The sequence below is a fragment of the Gopherus flavomarginatus genome, chromosome 2 (genome assembly GCF_025201925.1).
Source record: "Gopherus flavomarginatus isolate rGopFla2 chromosome 2, rGopFla2.mat.asm, whole genome shotgun sequence".
Taxonomy (NCBI): domain Eukaryota; kingdom Metazoa; phylum Chordata; order Testudines; family Testudinidae; genus Gopherus; species Gopherus flavomarginatus.
In genome coordinates this window covers 241,189,911-241,217,215 of record NC_066618.1, presented here as the reverse complement: position 1 = coordinate 241,217,215, position 27,305 = coordinate 241,189,911, and the positions used below count along the sequence as shown (strand labels likewise).

Below are 27,305 nucleotides of genomic sequence, written 5' to 3'. Positions count from 1 at the left end.
GAGAAGCCAAAGGCAGCATTATCTGTGTGTGGTGGTTCCTGCAGGGCTAAGCTGGAGCACAGAGGAGCGTTCCATGGGAGTTTCAGTCCCAGTAGCTGCCATGCACGGGTGGCATTTGAGTGCCAGGGGCAGAGCCACCCTTCCTGTGCTGTGGTTTGCTCAGATTTCAATACACCCTTTCCCACACTTGGTGGCAACCCAAGCCAGGTGACTAATGGCTTGTCTAGATTTATTGGAGGATCGACACTGCAGCAATCCATGTATCGGCAGTTGATTTAGTGACCATCGATTGCTTTCCCGTCAACGCCTGTACTCCACCTGATTGAGAAGAATAAGGGCATGTCTATAATCCAGTGGAGGTTGATTTATCGCATCTAGTGAAGACGTGATAAATCAACCGCCAAGCACTCTGCCATTGACTCCGGTACTCCACCGGAGTGAGAAGTGCAGGCGGAGTCAACAAGGGAGCATCAGCCGTTGACCTACAGCAGTGAAGACACCACGGTAAGTAGCTCTAAGTACATCGACTTCAGCTACGTTATTCACATAGCTGAAGTTGCATAATTTAGGGCTTGTCTACACTACCCGCTGGATTGGCGGGCAACAATCAAGCCAGTGGGGATTGATTTATCATGTCTAGAAGAGACACAATAAATCGATTCCTGATACATCGAACACTACCTGCCGGACAGTATAGACATACCCTTATATCGATCTCCCCTACCAGTGCAGACCAGGCCTGCTATCAATCCCAGTCCCCCGCCCCCAGTGCAGACCAGGCCTAAGGGGAGTTGACGGGAGAGCGTCTCCTGTAGCGTGGACCCCGCGGTAAGCAGATCTAAGCTACATCCAACCCAGTTCCACGGTTCGGGTAAGTAACTCCAATCGCGTAGCTTAGACGGACGTTCCCCTTCGGCGTAGACAAGTCCTAGGAGCTCAGCTGACGTGAACTCTTTGCTCTCAGGGCAGCTGGGGGAAGACGGCGACTGGTCCAAGGCCAAGCAGCCCCGCCCAACTTCTCCGCGCACAGGCAAAGGCCACCTCGTGGGAACTACACATACCGCCGGGCCCTCAGCCCCTGCGCTGGGCGGAGCTATTCTCCGTGAGGGCGGGGCAAGGGGAGCTACGTTCTTCAGTCGGGCGCGCGCCGCCGCCGTTGGGCTGTTGGCGCTCCAGGGAAAATGGCGTCGCTGCTGCCGCGCATTGAGCGGCTCTCCTCGCGGGTGGTGCGCGTGCTGGGCTGTAACCCGGGCCCCATGACCCTGCAGGGAACCAACACCTACCTGGTGGGGACCGGGCCCAGGTACCAGCCCCGCCCCGCCCCCCGCAGAGCGCGGGCCCGCGCCACAGGGCCGGCGCAGGCAGCTTCTGCCCGCTCAGACTCTGCTCCGCACCTGCAGCGCCGCGCGCTCCCCGCCCCGCTGGAGCTCCGCAGCCGCCACCTGGCTGAGGCTGGAGCCCGGTCTCTGAGACAGGCCCAAGCCCGTGTTGCGCTCCCCCGAAGTCTGGGAGTGGGGCTGTGCTCTCTGCGCTGTCATGCCTTTTAGGGGGGATCCCGGGGGTCACGGGAAGCCTAGGGAGGGGGGTTGGGAAACGGGCAGTGAAGCGTTTCTCCGGCCCTGGCACACAATTTTATCCGTTTCGATGTTGGGGTTCTGGGTCCGTCAAGATTTCACCTTCCCTGTCTTCCTTCCAGAGACGTTATACTTCTTCCCATATTTCCCTTGGCTTATATGTCCCGAGTTCAGTGTTAAGCTCCATGGTCCAGCATAGTCAGTGATTTACCCGAGGGCGAGATGCAAGTGTTGCATTTGCTCATGGCAACAGGTACTGGCTCTTTCCCTGGGCTTGCCAGAGTTTTTCTTGGCACTCAGTGTAAATTTTGACTTACTGACACTGATGTTGAGTGGTTGTACCAGGGTCCAAAGTTTCTACATTGTTTATTTTGATTCAAAGATTCCTTTATGCCAGGGGTTCTCAAACTGAGGGTTGAGACCCCTCAGGGGGTCATGAGGTTATTACATGGGAGGAGGGGGGTCACAAGCTGCCAGCTTCCACCCCAAACCCTGCTTTGCCTCCAGGATTTATAATGGTGTTAAATATATTTTAATTTATAAAGGGGGGGGTTGGCACTCACAAGCTTGCTATGTGAAAGGAATCGCCAGTACAAAAGTTTGAGAACCCCAGCTTTATGCTGTCTGTAGGTGCTCTGGCAACTAAATGTTACAGCACAATAATCCACCAGCATTCAAAAAGCAAACATCTGTAAACTCAGCTTGGCCAAAAAAAACACCTTCTCCCATCTTTCTGGAAACATATCCTCAATCCTCTCCAAAAATCCTACCAAATACATGGCTTCTGTAGCATGCCCAAACCTCACTGAATTTAGGCTGTTCTGGACCAAAGCAGTGCCAAGGTCCTGATAAAGAATATACTGCCAAGAGCACCCCATCTTACAATGAGGGGAGAAAGTAGCTCAAGCACTTCTGCTGATAGTACTGCAGCAGTATGTTACAGGAAGTATTCTTCCCGAAATATTTAGAGTTTCATCATCCAGGATGTCTCTTCATTCTCTAATGGCTTTTGTAATTGAACATTTCTGCCATATTTTCTCTCTTTAAATGTAGAAGGATCCTTATTGACACAGGAGGACCAGCTATACCTGAATATATTGGCTGTTTAAAACAGGCACTGACTGACTTCAACATCTCAATCCAGGAAATTTTAGTGACACACTGGCACCATGATCATACTGGAGGCATATCTGATATTTGTAGAAACATCCACAATGGTAGGCAGAAGATTATAGTTTAAGTTGACAGTTACTGAAGGGGCACTACTGGTTAGCTATAGGGACAGGAACCTTCTAATTAGAGTCTTTTGGAGAACTCTTAGCTGGACTGTGCACTTGAGATCTTCATGTGAGCTGTACAGTGTATTTAAACATGATGTTGTTACATGCGTAGTATGAGTACAGTAAATAGTATGAATGTTTGGTTTAGATGCACTCAAATGTTTCTTCATGTCAATATATAAATAAGTATTTACATATTTGGAAGGGGGAAAGCCTCATACTGTATAGTCTTTTGTCTATGAATGACAAGAGGGAAATTAGTTTGCCATTGATAATTCACCCAACAACAAGAGATTCCTCCCTGAGAATAATCAAATGACAATTATTTTCATTTGAACAACAAGTAAATAACTGAAGGAGGTGGCTGGTAACCACTTGAATAGAAATTTTTGGTGAACGCCCAGATCCCAAATTGTGTAAGGTAGGGACACTTTGCATGTTTATCCTTGTCCAAAATAAACAAATTACCATATTGATAAACAGTCAGTGATGCTTTTTTTGGTTAAATCTCTAAGTAGCGAAAGCTGTTTCTTTTTATACTTTATGAATAGTACAGAGAATGCAGCCCTTCTGTGTTTTGTGGAAGATTGCCACAGGCTAAAACCTCGCCAGAGTTACTTCCAGGGAGTTCCCAAGTGCAACTGTAAATGGTGTTGGTGTCTTAATGAGAAAGACACAACTTCTCCAAATGAAACTAATATTGGATTATTTTAATTTCAAAGTGAAATTTCATTTGGAGAAGTCGTTTTTTGTTTATCTTCTTTAAAAAACATTACTGATGCAGAACACCAGCTGTATTCAATTTTAGAGTTTTTAATATGTGTCTGAGTGGTCTTGTCCATGTAAATATGATTCCTTAATATACATAAGTTGTTATTGCAATAAACTTTATTCTTTAATTTGCATTGACATAGACTCCTGCATAATGGTTCATCTACTCACATTTTGTAATTTTATGGGGCGCCCATGCTAGCAGCCTGAGACTAATCAGTACTTAACTATGAATAGGGCGCTACCAAATTCACGGCCATGAAAAACACATCATGGACCATGAAATCTGGTTTCCCCCTGTGAAATCTGCTCTCTTTTGTGTCTTTACCTCTGTGAAATCTGGTCTCTTTTGTGTCTTTACCCTGTACTATACAGATTTCACAGCGTTTCTCAAATTGGGAGTCCTAACTCAAAAGGGAGTTGCAGGGGGGTCGCAAGGTCATTTTAGGGAGGGTCATGGTATTGGCACCCTTACTTATGCGCTGCCTTCGGAGCTGGGTGGCCAAAGAGCAGTGGCTGTTGGCCAGGTGCCCAGCAGCCTGCTAGTAGCAGTGGAGAAGTAAGGGTGGCAGTGCCATACCATGCCACCCTTCTGTGCTGCTGCCTTCAGAGCTGGGCAAACGCAGATTGGCAGCTGCTGACTGAGGGTCCAGGTCTGCAGGCAACAACGCAGAAGTAAGGGTTGACAATACCATACCATGCCATCCTTACTTCTGGGCTGCTGCTGCTGGCAGCAGTGCTGCCTTCAGACCTGGGGTCCTGGCCAGCAGCAGCACAGAAGTAAGGATAACAGTACGGCAGCCCCCCCCACACACACACACAATAACCTTGCGACCTCCCCTCCCCCCCAAGCTTTTTGGGTCAGGACCCATACAATTACAGCATGGTGAAATGTCAGATTTAAATAGCTGAAATCAAGAAATTTATGATTTTTTTTAATTCTAGGACCATGCAGTTAACCAAAATGGACTGTGAATTTGGTAGGGCCCTAACTGTGAATGTTCTAAAATGTGATCTGCTTTTTAAAATAGGTTCCGAATATTGCATAAGTAAGCTTCCACGCACTCCTCATCGAGAGGAAGTAATAGAAGGAGAAAGGCTAAAGTATTCATATCTGAAAGATGGAGATGTGTTAAAAACTGAGGGAGCCACTCTCAGGTAAATGTTAGTTCTGTGCTAGTAGGCCAAGTTCACTTTTAAAACTAAGAATGTTTTCCTCTCATACCTCATAATTGTGAAGTTACTATTTATAACTGCATCATAATTTAGCTCTTATTTTTAAGACAGCCAAAACAATTGAGATTCGTGACTGTCGCAGTGAAATTATTTTTTCAATATAATAGACTGGAGGGCTGCTTATATGTCAGATTCTGGCACTACTTACTCATGCAGGTAGGCTTTCTGCAGCTGAATAATACTGTTGAAGTCAAGAGGACCTACCTAGTTGAGAGGGGATTACCTAATAATATCAGGATCCAGCCCCATGATTTCAGCACTATCTAGCCTCCTAGAAAAATTATGAAGATAAAACTGTTCCTCAGGGCAACCATCTATATCTATGGTGTTTTATACTGCTGCCCATTATCATAGTTTCTGAGTTGTCTCCATGTAGAATAGATAATAACAAAGTCCATAATGTACTTCATGGAATCTTTGGTACTTGTCTCATTTCAGGGTAAAAAATAAAAACTGTGCTTGGAGTAGAGTTTTTGTTTTTTAGATTTGTGTTGTCCAGAATTCTCCCATCAAAATAACTATGCTCTACTGCTTCTGTCAGTTTTAAGGAAACATCCTGCTTCCTTTCCTTACTTAGAGAGAGTCCCTTTCAATTCAGTGGTGAATTAAACTACATCAGTGTTGTAGAACAGTGGTTCTCAAAGCTGGTCCGCTGCTTGTTCAGGGAAAGCCCCTGGCGGGCCGGGCCAGTTTGTTTACCTGCCGCGTCCGCAGGTTTGGGCGATCACGGCTCCCACTGGCCGCGGGTCGCCACTCCAGGCCAATGAGGGTTGCAGGAAGGGTGGCCAGTACATAGTTTGGCCTGCAACGCTTCCCGCAGCCCGCATTGGCCTGGAGGAGTGAACCGCAGCTAGTGGAAGCTGCGATCGGCCGAACCTCCGGACGCGGCAGGTAAACAAATTGGCCTGGCTTGCCAGGGGCTTTCCCTGAACAAGCGGCGGACCGGCTTTGAGAACCACTTCTGCAGAACACAGCAGTAGGCTGGCTGCAAGATCGACTTCAAATAGTAAAAGATATCTGTTTGAAAGCATTTCATATGTTAAAATAAATTTTGGAGAGAGAAAAGATCAGCTACACTAGAGGTAAAAAAGGGCTTGCAGTTTAAATTATTACGTTACTGAAGACATACCATTACTCCTAAGATGGCCTATCTAGTGCTTGGACAAGATCAGCTCCTGGATGAAGAACAACAGGTTGAAGGTGAACCAGAGGAAGGTAGAGTTTGTAGTGGTGGGCAGAGGAGAGCATTTTGAACAGTTTGCAACCTTGATGCTTCTCCTTTAGTTGAAGGCACCCACCCACAATTGGTCAGTCCAGGCTATAGTTTAGTAATGCTCTTGGATTCCTCACTGATGCTAAGCTCTTACATAGCAGCATCCACAGGTAAGGCTTTAAACCGTCTCTAGTTGGCTGGGAGACTCTGTCCCATCCTGATAAAGGATGACCCAGTCTCACTTATTCACACCTTCATCATCTCTCAGCTGAGCTACAGCAACGTAGTATACTGGGCATAAAGCTTTCAGCCCTTAAGAAAATACAACTGGTACAAGAATACTGCAGCATGTATCCTGAGCAACACAAGCAGTAGTGAACACATCAGACCTGGCCTCCACTCCCTATGCAGGCTCTCCATAGAATATTGAATCAAGTTCAAGGTCTTGGTCTTTATCTTCAAAGCGCTCAATGACCTGGACTCAGGAAATCTAAACGATTGCCCAAAGGTCCAGGATGAAGACTCTGATAGACAAACTTGCTCCTCTGGCACAATGGAACTTTCTACAATAGGGGTAAAGTTCATCTATGCGGGAGAGAGAGCTTTCTAAGGGAATGGCCTGACTGTGTGAATGAGCTCCCCTGGGAACTGAGGGAAATTCACAAATCTCACTCCCTTCAGCTCCAAGTGCTAGGCACATTTCTTAGACCTTGCTTTCCCCAACATAAATGTGTATGTGTGTTTTTTAAAAAAAAACTTGGAAACAAAATCACAGCACATATTTCTTCTCCTGAGGAAAGGATAAGAGAACGAACACCACATGACAGATATTAGCCATGTTGTGTAATGCACTAATAGAAGGTGCTCAGATACTACAGTGATGAGTGTAGTGTAAGGACCTATGTTATAGAATATTAGAGCGAATTATGTTTGCCAGTTTGCATATATGTTTATCAAGCTTAAGAAAATGAACCAGGTTAGTCCAGATCACATCATCTCTAAGCTAACATTTCATATTAACCCTCTATCCCTAATAAGGATTCTTTACGGAGATTTTTTCTAGACTGCCATATTCATGGCTTTATCAGCATTTGTTTCTGTTACATGTAAATGGTGTATATGTGATCGTTGCATATAAAATTATTCATTCCTTTCATTTAATAGAGTTTTGTATACACCTGGGCACACTGATGATCATATGGCTTTACATCTAGTGGAAGAAAATGCTATATTTTCTGGTGACTGTATTCTAGGAGAAGGGACAGCAGTATTTGAAGACTTGTATGACTACATGAAATCACTGGAAATGCTGTTGCAAATGCAAGCTGACTTAATATATCCTGGTTGGTAGTTTACATTTCTTAATTAGATCTACTAATTTATATAAAATATTTTTAAAATAGCTCCTCTAAGAATGTAAGAACTCCTACTACAGTCAAATAATATACTTACTTAATGTACCATATCCAGCCTTTAGCTATTATAATTAGCTAAAGGGCATTCATTTTATTCTATTTAAGATACTGCATGTGTGCTTGCCATGATGCTATCCATTTCTCTCATGAGCTTTATTATATTTGAGTGAAACTTATGGTTGTGAGAAGTGCAGAATGATAGCCCAGAAAACCAGGATCTTCTGTCACAGAACACATGCAGGAGAGGCAGCATCAGTGCAAGGACACCATCCTACCACTGTACCTAAACCTGAACTAAAAAGACTACCTATAGAGCAGGGGGGGAAAGGTGGGGTCAGTTCAGTATGTATAGCCCTCGAGTCCTTGGCTTCTTTAGTCAGACTACGGCTAAGAATGCCAATTGTGGTCATGGTTTTTGAGGTAGACAGCTGTCCATTACAAACTGGATTGAGACCATAAATTCATTTTGTAAAGGCCACCAAGCTATCAATCAGATGATTATTTTAGTTACCAAACCATGCTGAATTTGAGTCAGTGACCAAGAGATCAAACTCCATATTCCACTAATTATCCTCCGATTTATTCAGTCTCCTTGACTTTTCTTTTTTAATCTTGGAAAACATTTAATTTTCATATAAAATTATGCCTCTTTTTAAATTCAGTCTTGATAAAAAGCTCATTATGTGATGGTAAGATTTAAGTTCCTTATTCTCTTCCAAGATTGCATATCCCGGCTCCTGCCTACCGTTTCCATCTTTTCTTTTCATTCCCTTTTCCACACCCTGCATTTTGCATGATTAAATAACTTCAAACTCTTGTTTCTGCCTTCTTCATAAGAACATCCATACTGGGTCAGATCAGTGGTCTGTCTAACCCAATATCGTGTCTTCCAACCATGGCCAATGACAGGTGCTTCAGAGGGAATGAGGAGAAGAGGTAATCAAATGATCCGTCCCTGGTCACCCATTCCCATCTTCTAGCAAACAGTCTTGGGACACCATCACTGCCCATCCTGGCTAATAGCCATTGGTGGACCTATCCTCCATGAACGTATCTAGTCCTTTTTTTAACCCAGTTAGTCTCTTGGCCTTCATAACATGAACCTTCTATGAGTAGCTTCCTTCACTTAGTCTACCATATTGCCACTCTCTTCATGTTCTTTGTTAAATGTACTACTTTGAAAAGAAATACATTTTTCATCTGTAGATCTTAAAGCACATTACCAGAGAGGGAAGATCATTATTCCCATTTTACAGATGGGGGTATTGAATTGACTTGCCCAAGCTGACCAGGAGTAAAGCTGAAAATAGATTCCAGGTGCCCTGAGTCCCAGTCCAATACCTTATCCACTAGGCCACACTGCCTTCTCTGTAAACTCTACAAACCATGTTCCTCTTCTTTGATTAGCTTTCCTCATGCCAAAAGTATGTGTTAAATTCCACCTTTGTCACAATTCTCTTTCTCTCTCCTCCCCTCTCTGTTTTTTATTATCTGTCTAGATTACTAACTCTTTAAGACAAGAAGCTTGTCCTTCTGCTTTTCTAAAGCACCTGAAACACTGCTGGCAATAGACAAATACATACCATAATTAAGATTCTAATAAGGCAATAGGATATTGTGCATTTTCAGTGGCCGATGGCCATAGGTATCCTTGTACAGCATTTTGAATCAAAACTAATTTTGTTTCCTTAACCATGTTTAATAAACTATTTGTGCACTTCCATAAACAATAGTTATTCCCTAATCAGAGAACAGTTTTCTATCACCACTATTTGCTGTGTTAAATTTGGTAAATTTATTATAGTAACATTTTTTATTTGTATTCAGTTTTATTCATGCTGAGAATCCTCTGTTTGACAGCCTTATTCTCTACCTTTCCTCTCTCCACACGCGCGCACACACACACACACACAGACACACACCCTTCTCTACCCTGCCCATTTGCCTACTGTCAAGGTTTTTATATGGCTGAGGTTTTATTTTTTCCATATAACTTTTTATATTTAACATTATTTTTTAATTGAATATACAATAGAACCTATTCACTGTTTGTATTTTATAAGTTTCCCTGGGAACTGAAAGATACTTTGGCCACCAGATGGCTCTCTCACTTTTCCATTAATACAACCTTCCTACTAAGTAGTGTGAGTTCTTTAAAAATTGAATGTCCGTTATTAACAGACAAATCTTTCTTAATTTTAAGGAGCTAAACAGTATTAAAGTTAATATGTTCCAAGGAATATTTGAACTTAGACTCCCTAAAATGAAGAATTTAAAATAATGAAAGTTAACCATTACTACGATATTGTATACTAATACATTCACAGTTCTTGCTGTCTCTTAAATGCACAAATGTATAATATCATGTTTTGTATTTAAAAAAAACAAGCTTAATTCTGTCCATATAGTCCTGGACAGCCTCAACTTATATTCAGATTCTGATAGTCTCACACTTTAACAACACAGATTTTTCCAATATCGACTGCCATCAAGATCTCAAGTCTAGCCCTCCAAATACAGAACAAAGACTTTATCATTCCAACTTCTCATTGTAACCAAGACCACAAATATGACTTTTCAGCACATTATACCGTATGAGAACACCATCCACTATTCTGCTGTAAGGTAGAAAGCCCACGTGGAGCTTCACAGTTTTATAAAGAAAATTAATAAAGAAAGTGTAATTTTTTTCTAAGTATCACAATAGGAGAGCAGAATTTCTCCTATTAAGTAATAAAAGTTGACAAATGTCTTAGTTCCTTAACAGTATTAAGTGAGGGAGGAAGAATGGCCTTGTGGTTAATCCTCTGAAATAGGATTTGTGGTCAATTCCTACCTCTGTCACAAACTTGCTGTGTGACTTGAAAATGTCACTTATCCTTCTCTGCCTAAATTTCTCATCTGTAATATATGGGTAATGATACTACTTCAAAGGGGTGTTACAAAAATTGATTCCTTCATGGTTGTGATGCAGTCTAGTTCTATGATAATGGGAGGCATCTGAGTATCTAGGGTGATACAAACCAGTGTTTGCATAAGGTCTAAACTATTAAAATATGTCCATTAAAATACATATATGGAATAGATCTAGAAATGTATTTGTAATTTTTTTGCAAGTCACTTATTAGATGTATTGATGGGGTGTTTGTGTTGAAATGGAAAAGAGCTCAAACCCAAACTATAAATCTGAGTGCTCCCAAAAGTTGAGACAGTTTATATCCAGATTTGGTTCCAAGTTTTTCAGTTTTGGTCCAGTGTCATAGATAGATAAGTGTACGTGGTTTCTGGAGATGAGCTGGTATGCTGGATGTGTGAACCTTCTTGAACGTTGCAAAACTTTGGTTCCATTTTCATATCCAAACATTGGATTTCTGGCCCAGTGGAGGTGGAGTGTGTGAAATCTTTTTCAAATTGAAATGACAGGTTTGTTGATTACTACATTTTTGTGATTCAGAACTAAGGTTTGCTTTGGAATGTTTAATTTGACTTTTCACCACTGCAGACTTTGAAAATGAACAGTTACTGTATTACAGCCTCTATAAGGAGAAGTGGATGGGGCGGGACCGAAGAGGCAGGGCGAGGGGGAAGAGGTGGAATGAGGCTTTAGAGAGAATATGCTGGGCAGGGGTGAGGAAGAGGCAGGGTAGTGGAGGTTCCAGCACTACTGCTACTGTCTGGTTTTTTTTTAATATTTCCAAATTGGCAAACCTAACTAGCAGGGTGGTAAGTACAAGGATGCTGCTGCTTCCGTAGGATTTGTAGGCTTATCAGAGCTTTTTACCAAAGTGAGAGGATATTTGTGAGCAAATTATTAAATAAGTTGTTTACAAAATTCTGTTTCTTATATTAAAAAAACTCTTGTAATTGTGTTTGAATTTAGGACATGGCCCAGTAGTACATGATGCACGTGCTAAAATTCAAGGATACATTTCTCACCGAAATGCACGTGAACAACAAATCCTAAATGTTTTGCAGGAGAATGCTGGAAAATCGTTTACATCAATGGAGCTTGTAAAGATTGTATACAAGGTAATTATAGTTAAAACGTTATTAAATTGAACTAAAGAACGCAACCTTGATTTTCACTTAAATAAAGTCAACATGGTATGTGTTTGTGTGTGGGCTTTTAGGAGGCTTCATAGTTAAACGGAGCCACATTTGCCACTTTTTCTGTTCTAGTCATATGGGAAAGGACTAGTGTAGCAAAATGCACACGTGACTATAAGCGTGTAAGTAGTCTCACTATTTAAGTGCTTTACTGGATCTGGGCTTAAATTATTTTTATTAACTTCTACCTTTCATAATTATTTTTAAGCTTAGTAATCACACGTTTCTCATGAGGATCAAGGAAGTTTGTAGTTATAAAATAGTCAGATCAGAATGAACAATGTCAGACAATAACTAAATATATTTATGTCCAGGGTTGTTTGGAGTCTCCTTTCAAGGTATTTTAGAACTTATAGTTGCAAGCTCCCACAGGCTTCAGGAAGGTGCAGGCTAAAAACTGTCCTAGAAACCCTGTGTTCTGACTGCTTGCCATGGGGCAACAGGAGCTGGATCCTGTGACTTAAAGATGAACAGCCTGTGCACTCAAAAGCCTGTTTATTGATCATCAGACAGAGCCCTAAAGAAAGTCTCTCTGCTTACCCTTCCTCTCTTTATGGTAATTCTCAGAGTATAGGGTATGCAGTATAGAGAACTCTTTCATGATGTTGCTTACAGGAAAAACTTATTCACTGGGCTGGGCTGAAAGGGAAAGTGCAAGATGCTGGGAGGGCAAAAGATAGCTGTCAGCCATCCTACTCTGACATGAGCTATAAACATCCTGGACAGGTTTGCAAAGGGTTTTGCGAACACATCTCAGGTGTTTGAAGTTCCAGTCTGTGTCCTGGAGACTGGGAACTACTGTAGCCTAGGAGGGATTTTTCTGTAATGCTGCCCTCCCATACAGATCAAGCAGAGACTGCTACTTATTGTCTGTCTGAGCAGCTGTTCTAGGCTGATGATAATTTTTGTATAGAGTGAAAACTAGCTCAGAGCCAGGGAAGGGAGCCAGTAGCCCCCTCCCCCACACATTGATTTAAGTGGCAGGAGGCATTAAGTGGCATTAATCAGAGGAGCAGGGGAACTGGGTGGTGGGGGATAATGACACCAAAGAGTAGAAAATTTGGGAGAGGTGGGTCCTGTAATAACCTTAGTCCCAGATTTGGACCTTAGCGTCCAAAATATGGGGGTTAGCATGAAAACCTCCAAGCTTAGTTACCAGCTTGGACCTGGTACCTGCTGCCACCACCCAAAAAATTAGAGTGTTTTGGGGCACTCTGGTCCCCCTGAAAAACCTTCCCTGGGGACCCCAAGACCCAAATCCCTTGAGTCTCACAACAAAGGGAAATAATCCTTTTTCCCTTCCCCCCTCCAGGTGCTCCTGGAGAGATACACAGACACAAGCTCTGTGAATCCAAACAGAGTGAATCTCCCTCTCTGTTCCCAATCCTGGAAACAAAAAGTACTTTCCTCTTCACCCAGAGGGAATGCAAAATCAGGCTAGCCACTTCAACACACACAGATCTCCCCTGATTTCTTCCTCCCACCAATTCCCTGGTGAGTACAGACTCAATTTCCCTGCAGTAAAGAAAAACTCCAACAGGTCTTAAAAGAAAGCTTTATATAAAAAGAAAGAAAAATAAGTACAAATGTTCTCTCTGTATTTAGATGATACAACACAGGGTCAATTGCTTAAAAGAATATTGAATAAACAGCCTTATTCAAAAAGAATACAAATCAAAGCACTCCAGCACTTATATTCATGCAAATACCAAAGAAAAGAAACCATATAACTTACTATCTGATCTCTTTGTCCTTACACTTGGAAACAGAAGACTAGAAAATAGAACTACTTCTCCAAAGCTCAGAGAAAGCAGGCAGGCAGACAAAAGAAAAAAGACAAAGACACAGACACTCAATTCCCTCCACCCAAAGTTGAAAAAATCCAGTTTCCTGATTGGTCCTCTGGTCAGGTGCTTCAGGTGAAAGAGACATTAACCCTTAGCTATCTGTTTATGACACGCCCCCCAAATTGCAGACAGTGGGGAAGCTCACTGGCGGCGATTTCCTTCTAGAACTTGAAAATAAACAGATTAATACAACACATACACCTTTACATATACTCCTAAGTATATAACTAACAGACTTCTACATTTTAAGAACACTTTTTAACTACTGAATTCTGGGAAACTCTCACGGGAGAGTGCATCAGCAACTTTATTAGAAGCTCCTGTGATGTGTTGAATTTCAAAATCAAAATCTTGGAGAGCTAAACTCCAACGAAGAAGTTTCTTGTTGTTCCCCTTGGCAGTATGAAGCCACTTTAGTGCAGCATGGTCAGTTTGTAGTTGGAACCGCCGTCCCCAAACATATGGGCGTAGCTTTTCCAGGGCGTACACAATGGCATAGCATTCCTTTTCACTGACTGATCAGTGACTTTCCCTCTCAGACAGTTTCTTGCTGAGAAACACGACAGGATGGAAGTTGTGATCTGTTGCTTCCTGCATGAGCACTGCTCCTATACCACGCTCAGATGCATCTGTGGTTACTAGGAATGGCTTTTCAAAGTCCGGGGCCCTGAGCACAGGGTCAGACATGAGCGTTGCCTTAAGTTGGGTAAAGGCCTTTTGACACTCATCAGTCCACTTAACTGCATTTGGCTGGGTCTTTTTGGTCAGGTCGGTCAGTGGGGCAGCGATTTGGCTGTAGTGTGGTACAAATCGCCTGTAGTATCCGGCCAAGCCTAAGAAGGATTGGACCTGCTTCTTTGACTTTGGGACAGGCCACTTTTGGATAGCATCCACCTTGGCCTGTAGGGGGTTTATGGTTCCTCGACCCACCTGGTGCCCCAGGTAAGTCACTCTGTTTTGGCCCATTTGACACTTTTTGGCCTTAACAGTTAGTCCGGCCTGCCTGATGCGCTCAAAGACCTTTTCCAGGTGTAGTAGGTGTTCGGGCCAGGAGTCTGAAAAAATGGCCACATCATCGAGGTAGGCAACTGCAAATTCTCCCAGTCCAGCTAGTAGACCATCTACCAGCCTCTGGAAGGTGGCGGGTGCATTTCGAAGGCCGAAAGGAAGGACATTGAATTCATACACCCCCGCATGGGTGACGAATGCTGACCTCTCCTTGGCAGGTTCATCTAGCGGTACTTGCCAGTACCCCTTGGTTAAGTCTATTGTAGAGATGAACTGGGCACGTCCCAACTTTTCCAATAGCTCATCGGTACGTGGCATTGGATAGTTGTCCGGACGAGTTACAGCATTTAGCTTACGGTAGTCCACGCAAAAGCGTATTTCCCCATCTGGTTTGGGTACCAGAACCACTGGAGATGCCCATGCACTGGTAGATGAGCGGATTATACTCATCTGTAGCATGTTTTGGATCTCCCGTTCTATAGCAGCTTGGGCATGAGGAGACACTCGGTAGGGTGGGGTTCTGACTGGGTGAGCATTACCTGTATCAATGGAGTGGTATGCCCGTTCAGTCCGTCCTGGGGTGGCTGAGAACAATGGGGCGAAGCTAGTGCACAGCTCCTTAATTTGTTGCCGCTGCAGACGTTCCAGGGTGGTTGAGAGGTTCACCTCTTCCACGCCACCGTCTTTTTTCCTGTCGTAGTAGACACCGTCAGGCCACTCAGCATCCTCTCCCTGGACTGTAAACTGACAAACCTGTAAGTCTCTGGAATAGAAAGGCTTGAGAGAATTAACATGGTACACTTTAGGCTTTAGTGAGGAATTGGGAAATGCTATGAGGTAGTTTACAGCTCCCAGGCACTCTTGGACCGTGAATGGCCCTTCCCATGATGCTTCCATCTTATGGGCCTGTTGCGCCTTCAAGACCATAACCTGGTCTCCTACCTTGAAGGAACGTTCTCTGGCATGTCTGTCATACCAGGCCTTTTGCTCTTCTTGAGCATTCTTTAGGTTCTCTTTAGCAAGGGCTAAAGATTGTCGGAGGGTGCTTTGTAGGTTGCTTACAAAGTCCAGAATGTTAGTTCCTGGAGAAGGCGTAAACCCCTCCCATTGCTGCTTCACCAACTGTAATGGCCCCTTAACCTCGTGACCATACACAAGTTCAAATGGTGAAAACCCTAAACTGGGATGTGGTACAGCCCTGTAGGCAAACAGCAACTGCTGCAACACTAGGTCCCAATTATTGGAGAATTCGTTGATGAATTTACGTATCATGGCCCCCAAAGTTCCATTGAACCTTTCCACCAGGCCATTGGTTTGATGGTGGTATGGGGTGGCAACCAAGTGATTCACCCCATGAGTTTCCCACAGTTTTTCCATGGTCCCTGCCAGGAAATTAGACCCTGAATCTGTAAGGATGTCGCAGGGCCAACCTACCCTGGCAAAGATGTCTGTTAGGGCCAGGCACACAGTGTTAGCCCTGGTGTTGCCTAGAGCGACTGCTTCTGGCCATCGGGTAGCAAAGTCCACTAAAGTCAGTACGTACTGCTTTCCTCTGGGTGTCTTTTTTGGGAAAGGACCCAGAATATCCACAGCTACTCGCTGAAATGGGACCTCAATTATGGGGAGTGGCTGGAGAGGGGCCTTGACCTGGTCTTGAGGCTTTCCCACTCTTTGGCATACCTCACAAGACCGGACATACTTGGCAACATCCTTGTCCATCCCCTCCCAGTGGAAGGACTTCCCCAACCGGTCCTTGGTTCTGTTCACCCCAGCATGGCCACTGGGATGATCATGGGCTAAGCTTAAGAGCTTCTCCCGGTACTTAGTTGGAACCACCAACTGTTTTTGCGGCTGCCATTCTTCCCGGTGTCCACCAGAAAGAATTTCCTTGTATAAAAGTCCTTGGTCTATAACAAACCGGGATCGATTAGAAGAGCTGAGAGGCGGTGGGGTGCTCCGTGCCGCCGCCCAAGCTTTCTGAAGGCTGTCATCTGCTTCCTGCTCAGTCTGGAACTGTTCCCTTGAGGCTGGGGTCACCAGTTCTTCCTCAGACTGTGGACTTGGGCTTGGTCCCTCTGGAAGCGATGTAGGTGATGGGGTTGTTTTCGTTGCTGGTGAACCGCTCTCTGCTGGTGCACCTGAGGGTATTTCAGGCTCTGGCTGAGCCTTTTGGGTATGGCTGTCTGTTGCTTCTGCCAGTTGTGGCTCGCTGGCGCCCACTGGCGTTGAGTTTGAAGAGGGGGTTTCACTTGCTGGTGCTGGTTGCTGTTCCAGTTCCGGGCCTGGGACTGGAGATGCTGTGGCTGTTTCAGTGGTAGGCATGGAATCCGGGTCCACTACCTCTGTCTGGGTCTCTGGTAACACAGACGGGGCCTCTGTGGACGGTTCAGGAACAGGAATGGGTCTGGAAGCTTGCCTGGTTTGGCTACGTGTAACCATTCCCACTCTCTTGGCCCGCCTCACCTGGTTGGCCAAGTCTTCCCCCAGTAGCATGGGGATAGGATAATTGTCATAGACTGCAAAAGTCCACATTCCTGACCAGCCTTTGTACTGGACAGGCAGTTGAGCTGTAGGCAAGTCTACAGCTTGTGACATGAAGGGGTAAATTGTAACTTTGGCCTTTGGGTTGATGAATTTGGGGTCAACGAAGGATTGGTGGATAGCTGACACTTGTGCCCCCGTGTCTCTCCACGCAGTAACCTTCTTTCCGCCCACTCTCAAATTTTCCCTTCGCTCCAAGGGTATTTGAGAGGCATCCGGGCCAGGGGATCTTTGGTGTGATGGTGGTGTAATGAATTGCACTCGCATGGTGTTCTTGGGACACTTGGCCTTGATATGTCCCAGTTCATTACACTTAAAGCATCTTCCATCTGATGGGTCACTGGGCCGAGGTGAGTTACTGGAGACTGGCGAGGTTGAAGGGTAGGGTATCTGTGGCTTTACTTGGGTGGTATGTGGGGTCTTTGGCTGTCCTCGGTTGTAGGGTTTATGGTCTGTGTGCCCCCTGGGGTAATCGTTCCCCTTGACAGTAGCTTTCTTGCTTTCTGCCAGTTCCATCCATTTGGCTCCAATCTCCCCCGCCTCAGCGATATTCTTGGGGTTTCCATCTTGTATGTACCGCGTGATGTCTTCAGGAACACCATCCAAGAACTGCTCCATTTGTATGAGGAGGTTCAGTTCTTCCAAGGTTTGAATGTTGTTTCCTGTTAGCCAGGCCTCATAGTTTTTTGCAATGTAGTAGGCGTGTTTGGGAAATGACACCTCTGGTTTCCACTTTTGGGTTCTGAAGCGCCGACGGGCATGATCTGGGGTTATCCCCATCCTGTATCTGGCCTTGGTTAGAAAAAGTTTATAGTCATTCATTTGGTGCTTAGGCATTTCAGCTGCCACCTCTGCTAAAGGTCCACTGAGCTGTGACCTCAATTCTACCATGTACTGGTCTTCGGGAATGCTGTACCCAAGACAGGCTCTTTCAAAATTTTCCAAGAAGGCCTCGGTGTCATCACCTGCCTTGTAGGTGGGAAATTTCCTGTGCTGTGGAGCAATATTTGGCGCCGGGTTGTTAGGGTTGGCTGGCACATGCAGCCCAGCTTTTACCAACTCCCGTTCATGTTTTCTCTGTTTTTCCTTCTCTTCATTCTCTTTTTGGTGTTTTTCCATTTCTTTTTGGTGTTTTTCCATTTCTCGGTGGTGGGCCAACTCTTCTTCTGCTTGTTTCCTTCGGTAGGCTATCTCTTCTTCTTCTAGTTTTCTTTTGTGTGCTGCCTCTTGGGCTGCCTGTTCTCTTTGGAAGGCTGCCAGTTTCATGCTTTCTTCCTTTTCTTTCATCTCCATCTGTCGCCTGTGTTCAGCTTCTTTGATTTGTTCTTCGGCGTCAATTTTTGCCTTAGAAGTCATGGTTCCTGTTTTCTTGTGTTGGGGTGCCCTCCGGTGTTTATCTTCTGAACTGCAGGTTCTGTTGCCTCCTGAAGTCTGCCTAGCAACAGTGCTTTTTTCCTTTTCTCTCTCTAGCTAATGTTCAATGAAAGGAAACCAGAAAAACCACTTTATTTGCATGCATATAAGTGCTGTTACTTGCCTCCTAATGGGAGGGCTATTGCATGACAAAAGACGCTCAACAGCCTCTTAATGGCTTCTCGCTTAACATGCAAGCCACAAACTGCCAGAGAGAGCAGAAAAAAAAAAATTCTCTCTGGTTCCCTTTTAAAACCAACTGTTTCTCTCTGCTAAAAAGCCCTTAGCAGAGAAAAGAAAAATATAATATTCCTACTGGCTTCTGGATTCTGTCTATCTCCCACCCACTGCCACCATGTAATAACCTTAGTCCCAGATTTGGACCTTAGCGTCCAAAATATGGGGGTTAGCATGAAAACCTCCAAGCTTAGTTACCAGCTTGGACCTGGTACCTGCTGCCACCACCCAAAAAATTAGAGTGTTTTGGGGCACTCTGGTCCCCCTGAAAAACCTTCCCTGGGGACCCCAAGACCCAAATCCCTTGAGTCTCACAACAAAGGGAAATAATCCTTTTTCCCTTCCCCCCTCCAGGTGCTCCTGGAGAGATACACAGACACAAGCTCTGTGAATCCAAACAGAGTGAATCTCCCTCTCTGTTCCCAATCCTGGAAACAAAAAGTACTTTCCTCTTCACCCAGAGGGAATGCAAAATCAGGCTAGCCACTTCAACACACACAGATCTCCCCTGATTTCTTCCTCCCACCAATTCCCTGGTGAGTACAGACTCAATTTCCCTGCAGTAAAGAAAAACTCCAACAGGTCTTAAAAGAAAGCTTTATATAAAAAGAAAGAAAAATAAGTACAAATGTTCTCTCTGTATTTAGATGATACAACACAGGGTCAATTGCTTAAAAGAATATTGAATAAACAGCCTTATTCAAAAAGAATACAAATCAAAGCACTCCAGCACTTATATTCATGCAAATACCAAAGAAAAGAAACCATATAACTTACTATCTGATCTCTTTGTCCTTACACTTGGAAACAGAAGACTAGAAAATAGAACTACTTCTCCAAAGCTCAGAGAAAGCAGGCAGGCAGACAAAAGAAAAAAGACAAAGACACAGACACTCAATTCCCTCCACCCAAAGTTGAAAAAATCCAGTTTCCTGATTGGTCCTCTGGTCAGGTGCTTCAGGTGAAAGAGACATTAACCCTTAGCTATCTGTTTATGACAGGTCCCCCATGTAATTTCAGATAGGTATGGGGACAGGCCTGGGTAACATACTCTGAATTTTAAATCTCTCCCTGCCCCCCTTTGAAGACAGGTATAGGCTGTGGTGGGAGAGCCTGTTGTGGGAGGAACAGTTATGTGAGGAGGAGTGGTTTCAAGGAGAAGCTCCATTACTTCAGGTAGGCATCCAGAAGTTGTGATGCTTATCAGAATCAGAAACGTTCTGAGGTCTCCAATCACTAATTTATAATAATTTTTACAATGGCACTACATTTTTAATAAGGAGATAACTGTTTTGCCACTCTGATATTTATTTTTAAAATAACTAAAAATTTACCAAGACAACCATTTAGATCCCAGATGATCTCTAACTGCCAGATCCATTGCATATTTGGAAAATTCCCCTCAAATTTTAAGAAATGCTGGCAACTGTGGGAAAAACCTTGAGGAATGGAAAGGGAATTTGATGTACAACTGCCCACTGTCATATCGCCTCTATATAAATCCATGGTACACCCACATCTTGAATACTGCATGCAGATGTGGTCACCCCATCTCAAAAAAGATATATTGGAATTGGAAAAGATTCAGGAAAAGGCAACAAAAATTGGTAGGGGTATGGAACAGCTTCCATATGAGGAGAGAGTAATAAGACTGGGATTTTTCAGCTTGGAAAAGAGACGACTGTGGGGGGGAGGATATAATAGAGGTCTATAAAATCATGACTGATGTGAAGTAAGTAGATAAGGAAGTGTTATTTACTCCTCATAACACAAGAACTAGGGGTCACCAAATGAAATTAATAGGCAGCAGATTTAAAACAAACAAAAGGAAGTATTTTTCATACTACGCACAGTCAACCTGTAGTACTCCTTGTCAGAGGATCTTGTGAAGGCCAAAACTATAACAGGATTCAAAAAAGATCTAGATACGTTCATGGAGGATAGGTCCATCAATGGCTATTAGCCAGGATAGGCAGGGATGGTGGCCCTAGCCCCTGTTTACCAGAAGCTGGGAATGGGCGACAGGGGATGGATCACTTGATGGTTACCTGTTCTGTTCATTTCCTCTGGGACACCTGGCATTGGCCACTGTGAGAAGACAGGGTACTGGGCTAGATAGATCTTTGATCTGATCCACTATGGCCGTTCTTATGTTGAGCTTCATATTTGGCTAAATACTAAAATTAGAAACTGTTTATTTGTAATACATTCTTAAATTTGGGCTATCTTAAACATGTGCTATCCTGAATTAGGACATAATGCAAAGAATGGGAAAAAAATAAAAAAAAATTATTTAAACTGAAGATTTAAATGGTATGACTTATTTTCAATTCTTTGCCACTGCTGGTGGGTAGTTGAACATAGAAGAGTTCCCTTTTGTGTATTGAGGAAAATAAAAAAAGAAAAATTATTGGCAGATATGGCATGACTATATATTCATTGTATTTCTATTTAGGAAACTCCTGAAAACTTACTTAAAGCAGCAGAAAATAACCTTATCCTTCACTTAAGGAAATTAGAAAAAGAAGGAAAAGTGTGTAAGTTTTTTCTTTTTATAAATTATTTCTTATAGTATTTTGTTAAATTATTTCCTGGCACTCAGACATTGATAGTTTTTCACACAACTTTTGTAGTATTAGTAGTCACTCAGACAATTTAAAGTAGAATTAAATTAAAAACTAAAGTGATTTAACATTAAGGATATCTAAAGTTTTGGTAAAGATCATATAATATGTTTGAGAAACTGCCTGTGACAATAAATACTATTGTAATGCATATATTCAAGAGATCAGAGTTAAAGAATATATGCATAACAGTAGTATTTGTCATCACACGCAGTTGCTCAGATACATTTTATAATGTTTTTCTAAAAGTTTAGATCAGCTGTGATTACATAACTAATGACTTTTTCAGGCATTTGTTACTGGGGAGCAAAGTTAAAAATTGTGTAACCTTATCGTTTACATTTCCTGACTTTTATAGTAATTAACTGAAACCTTAATGTTGTGTTGTATTTAGAGTTTTTTGCATTTTACTTTCAAGTTATTTTAAAATAAAAATGGTCAAGAAAATGTTCCAGTTATGTAATAAGATCCCTTAAGAAAAGGCCAAGCAATAGTTATCAGTGTCTTTAGAAAACTAGGCACTTGAAAACCTTAACAGGCATTAGCCAAAGGCTAAGAAGTGTATGTACCAGTATATAAACATAGAAATGTGTACAAGTGAATAAGCTGTCAGGGTTTGCTTAGTTTTAAATAAAAGCATTTAGCCCAATTTTCTTCAAATTTGGATTTTTTTAAAGTGATAAATAAAGTTTGAATAAATGGGTTTGGTATCATTTTAAGTTAAAACATCTGAAGATAGAATTTTTAAAAAGGAAGCACTTAAGTCTAAATCATGTCTTCAGGCACAATCATTGCTTTGGTGCCATAACTGTAGAGGCTGAGGAGATAATACTATGAACCATATTTTGTGCATAAGAGCAATGCAAGCAGAATGCAGTAAGGCATCATTATGATCCCTTGAGCTCACTGCACATTTTAAATTGTGTAGCATGTGTTCTCCTATCCACTGCTGGACACTAGCAAGCACACTGAGGATAGGTCCTGGCCACTTCACCAACTTGGCCGAATAAGACCCCTGTGGGCCTTACGTGCTGTTGACCATACTAACAAGTTCCTCGCTTTCCCACCCCCAAAGCCTCATCTGAGGTAGCACAATCAACAGGCTATTTTCTGGGCCTTGTGCAGATACCCAAGGAATAGATGAGTAGAGGCTTCCCATGCCCCTCCTCAGAGGAGCAACAACTTGCCCATTAATAAGCTGTGCACATATGCACAATAAATCACCTTAAATGTACATCTGTCTATTTAATATGTTCGGTTATGCATGCTCAGTGTGTACCTTTCAAACAATCAAAAGTTGTTAAAGCCAGTTTTTTTCCCAAGTAAGAATTTTTTCACACTTCTTGAAACCATAAAAATTCACCTTTTGATAAGCGACCAAGGACACTGAGCTTCAGTCAAAAAAGTGTATGCTTCAGAAAGAAATGAGCATCTGAAATTGTTTGGCAGCCTTAACGATTATGGGTTGTACCAAATGCTGGCTAGAATAATTCTTGTGACTTTTCTTCAACATGTTACTTTTGATGCATATAGAATTAATTTACATGTTCTACCTTCCTTGGAAGAATGAAAAAGATGCTTTCAGGTCCTTTATCCATATTGAGTATTCTTGTGGGAGGTTGATGGGGGGCAGCAAAGTTGAATATAAGAACTGTGGTTTTTTGCTTGCTGGTTGGTACACTTCGTAGTGCGAATATTACATTTGTAAGTACTAAATAGAGCTTAGATTTGTGATACACATGACAGCACAATACCTTTGTCAATATTTCAGGTCATCTTAAGGATTTATATTGAGAAAAACACATATTATTGGTCCTGAATGAATACTGTACAAGTCCTTGTATATTCATACCACTGATCATTGACCTTTGATTTTGTTTTGGTACAAAGCCATTTTTTAATACAGTTTGAGCTGCAGTATTTAAAATTTTGGTCTGTTCTTAGAAAACAGTAGCTGCAGTCAAATGAAAGTTTCTTCTAACTTTCACAGAATATTTGTCCAAAGAAACCTCTTGTTAATGTGCAGCACTGAATATGCCTAGCATATTTTATTCCATTGTTATATGAAAGCTATAACAGTAGTTTGGCAATGGTTCTATCTAATGGATTCACTAACTCTCCGTATAGTTCTAGAGACTGCAGTGTGGTTCTACACCTTTTTTATAACCTCATTTCAGAATTGTACTGCCTTTATTGATTTGTATCTCACTTTTTTAAAAAGTATGTGTACAGTAGTGTTTTATAATTTTTTTTATATATAAACTCTGCTCTCTCCCTAGTTTGGATGCAAGTATTGTAAGGGCCCTTACATCAAAGTCAGTATTTGACAGTTTAAAACAGGAGATGTCATGAATGGATCAAAACAGTTTCTGCCAGGTTTTGAAAACCTTGATAGAAAATTACTTTGTGCTGTTAACCTAACAGTATGACTTACTTTCAAACTGGGTACAAACTTTAAAAGAACAGCAGGCTCTGTTGCTCAAAGATTCTTAATATTCAGAAGTTCCAGTATGTTTTCCTTAAGTTTTATAATTATATTCATTAAAATTCATCCCTAGAAGTCTGGCTTTGTTATAGTTAGCCAATTTGTGAATGTTTAACAATCTCCAGTAAACTAAACACTTAACCTTAACCTTCAGTATTCAGGTGGACAGCATTGTGGCTTTAAAATAAAATCTCCTACTGTGCATGCACAAATGGATTTTAAGATATATGGTGTGACAACTTCATGTGTCTGAGGTTAGAATTAAGCTTCCTGAGTTACTTCATTTTGCTAATATTTTCCTTTTCCATAGCAAAAAACTGTGTATATTTAGACCCAACAATGAAAGCTTTCAGTGACTAACTTGGCCAGTTTTATTTTTTTTTTCCTTAACAGTAAATGAAAAGTCTCCCAACTTCAGGTGGAAAAGCAGTTTGTAAGTGTTGCAAGAAATAGAAACAAGATTGTGTATTCTCAAATACCTACACGAGATCTCTTTATATAAATACATGAACTTGTATATTCAGAACATTGGATGGAGAATTAGAGGAATCCAAAAGCACTCCGCTGTTATGTAAAATCAGAACAACATTTTTGTTAGGAAAGAAAAATAAATTACATAATCTGCTGTCATAAATAAATTTTATGTAGTCTATTGTTACAAACTACTCAGATAACCAATGATTGTCATGTTCTGTCTGATGGGAATTGAAAAAACTTGTGTGTTCAGTTAGTCAAATGAAGTTACTGTGAACAGCTGTATGTTGTCCTTTTTGTAAAATTGTTGACTTTGTGTTGCCACTGACAGAAAGCAGCTCGTAAAGGTACTATTATAGTATAAAGTAATTATTGATGACAGCTGTAGTGCAAAAACTGATTGACTGGCAGAGTGACTTTCACAATGACCTATTTTCACTTGTTCATACTAGTGCAAAAATGACTTTATTTGGGATCTGTGAGTGCTCAACCCTTCTGAAAATCCAGCCACTTTTATTAAGATATCTAAGTATTGATTTTGGGAGCCTAATTTTAGACACCCAAAGTTGAAACGTTTGGCCCCTATGTGGGCTGTTGCTATTTAATCTGGAAAGATTCAGTGCAAGAGCTAAGTGAGCAAAAAAGTAGTTCCAGCTTTTTGTAGTCTCTGAGGAAAAACCTTTCCTAGCAGATTCAGTGTAAGGAGCTATTATTAATTTTAACTATTCATGCCAGTTAAGACAATTGTTTAATAAAATAAAATCATAGCAAAAGTAATGCAAACCAAACTTTATATGTGCAAATGAAACAATGTCATATTATACAATCACATGATTTTAAAAATACTATACAGATAATTATTAGAGATGTATTGAACACTAAGCAGTTGAAGTCGCAGGTGTTTGCCATTTTTAAATATTGATTTATAAATTCTGCCCTCAGTTACCCATCAACATCATATAAATTACAAAGGTGGAACAAGGCAAAACTTGACTGTAAGACTCTATATACTGTCTGTGATGTAAAAATACAGTAGAATGTTTTAACTGAAGATCATGTTGGACCTGAATTTCAGTTTTCTGTGTAGCTTAAACTTTTGAAGTAACTGAACCTGTAAATATTTGCACTACTGTGTGTATTCAAAAAGTACATGTCTGTATGGTTTAAATGTACCTTCTAATCCTGGCACGAATCTTGTTTTGAAATCACTTAATATGGAATACGGATATATTTATCTTTCATGCTTACATCCTTGGAAAATCCTTTACAGACTCTTAAAATTGTTCAACCCTATATTTTCATATGCGGCATGTGCACATTTTGTCAGTTAGGTTTTATATGTTGGCTTTAGAAGTTGTATTGTTCCAATGTTAGTTGACAGCAAATACACATGGATTATAGACAGGATGGATTTGATGTAAATCACTAGTTAGGAAGACTTGATTTAATCATGGATTTCTACATAAAAGTGCATTGTTGTTAACTGTTATAATCTTAATACATATTCTTCACAGCTCAGAGATAGATGTAGCTTTCATTTTTAGAAGGTGCACACTATACATTTTTAAATGATTTATTTTGAAAACTTTTCAGATTAGTTTTACAGCTATATCAGAAAATGAATGATTGTTTGGTTATTTCATTTACCAAAGGTAATTGAAGCAGATATTTATGAAGTGATTGGGAGGTGAACTATCTCCAGTTCAACAAGTTAATCATTAATATTTGGATGATTTTCTTGCCATGCTGTATTAGGGGGAGAACATCACCAGACACACATTTAAATTGTTTTATTTAACTAAAACAACAACATTATGTATTCTGGATTTTTTTCTTCAACAGCAAACATGCAATATTTGAACAAAACAAGCATATGAATTTTTGAACTTAAACATTCAAGTTTTTTAAAATCAGGTTTGTTTTTGTTAAAATTTTTTTAAACTAAAATAGTTAAAATATTTTTTAAAAAAAACAAAAACAAAAATTAAATCAACTATATCAGCCAGATCAACATGAGAAACTTAAAATATTGACTTCTGCAGCTAACTCAGTCATCTTCACCTTCATTTTCCTGTTTGTTCTAAATCTGGAAAAGAAAAAACAAGCTTTCCTGCTTTTTCAGGTCCCAAATGATTTCTCAGTTTGGAATGGATTAGTCCAAAGGAAGAAATATTCTTTCTACACCAGCAGAAGAAGCTACTTCTGTTAAAAGTGAGATTACCACTTCAACAGTCTCTAAATCCAAGTGCTTCAGTGACTTCCACCAGTTCACTGGTGTGACTTTCTTTAAAACATCATCAGCAAACATATATTTCCTGAATGGTTCTTATTCCCAAACTGGATCTCTTTTACAGGCTGCTGCCATTATTGGTTTTCCCTTCTAGTGAGAGAATGGTATGATAGATCTCAAATCAATGAAGGCTACACTCAAAGACCTCAAGATTTCTGGAATATGCTGCTGAAAGAGTTTCACATTTGTTTCTACTGCCTGTCCTTCCCTTCTCACTCCAGACTACTTATCTCCAGACTACTACTACTTGTCCAGATCTGTTCCATGCCCCAATAATCTTCTATTCATTGAACTTTTTGAAACTTTTCACTTTTAAAGAGCGAGGTAAGGGATCGACTCTGTGTACCTAGATCTGCAGAGGGACAATAGAGTTGAGGTCTGTTATTTCTCACCTCTGTTTGTTTATTTATTTAAAACATTTTTGCTGTTAACAAGCATGTTATCTCTGGAGACACAAATCCATACTTTGAGAACTGCAAAACTAAGCATCTCTGATGGTATCTTCTAGACTGAGCACTGAGTCCCATTGGGTAGATAGAAAGATGAACCTAAATAATCTATACAGAAGCCCCTGAAACCCTTTAAGATTGGGTCCTTAATCCATGAACTATTGGAACTCATTTACAAAACTTTTCTTAAACTTCACATAAATATATTGTCTCATACTATAGAATTAGAATTTATAATCCCTGTTCCATGATGAGATAGTTTTAATTAAGATACATTATAGCTCAAAGATATCTTTAGATAGGTTTTTTCCTCAAAAAGCATTTTATTAAAAAAAATCCAA

The 27,305-nt window shown here is 41.4% G+C and overlaps 1 protein-coding gene across 3 annotated transcripts; it reads left to right on the top strand.

Annotated features, from left to right (window-relative positions):
• The first annotated feature begins 1,149 nt into the window (after positions 1 to 1,149).
• On the top strand, positions 1,150 to 25,741 carry LACTB2 (lactamase beta 2). 3 transcript variants are annotated; one of them, XM_050941260.1, is made up of 7 exons: positions 1,150 to 1,303; positions 2,631 to 2,791; positions 4,657 to 4,783; positions 7,239 to 7,417; positions 11,370 to 11,518; positions 21,098 to 21,179; positions 24,145 to 25,741. In XM_050941260.1, the coding sequence occupies exons 1-7, from the start codon at positions 1,182 to 1,184 to the stop codon at positions 24,186 to 24,188; spliced, it is 864 nt and encodes a 287-aa protein (XP_050797217.1). In that variant the 5' UTR covers positions 1,150 to 1,181; the 3' UTR covers positions 24,189 to 25,741. The 3 variants fall into 3 exon arrangements, with proteins under 3 accessions (XP_050797217.1, XP_050797215.1, XP_050797218.1); XM_050941258.1 differs by having other exon boundaries at positions 2,628 to 2,791; XM_050941261.1 differs by lacking the exons at positions 21,098 to 21,179; positions 24,145 to 25,741 and adding an exon at positions 19,730 to 19,832 and having other exon boundaries at positions 2,628 to 2,791.
• Positions 25,742 to 27,305: the final 1,564 nt, after the last annotated feature.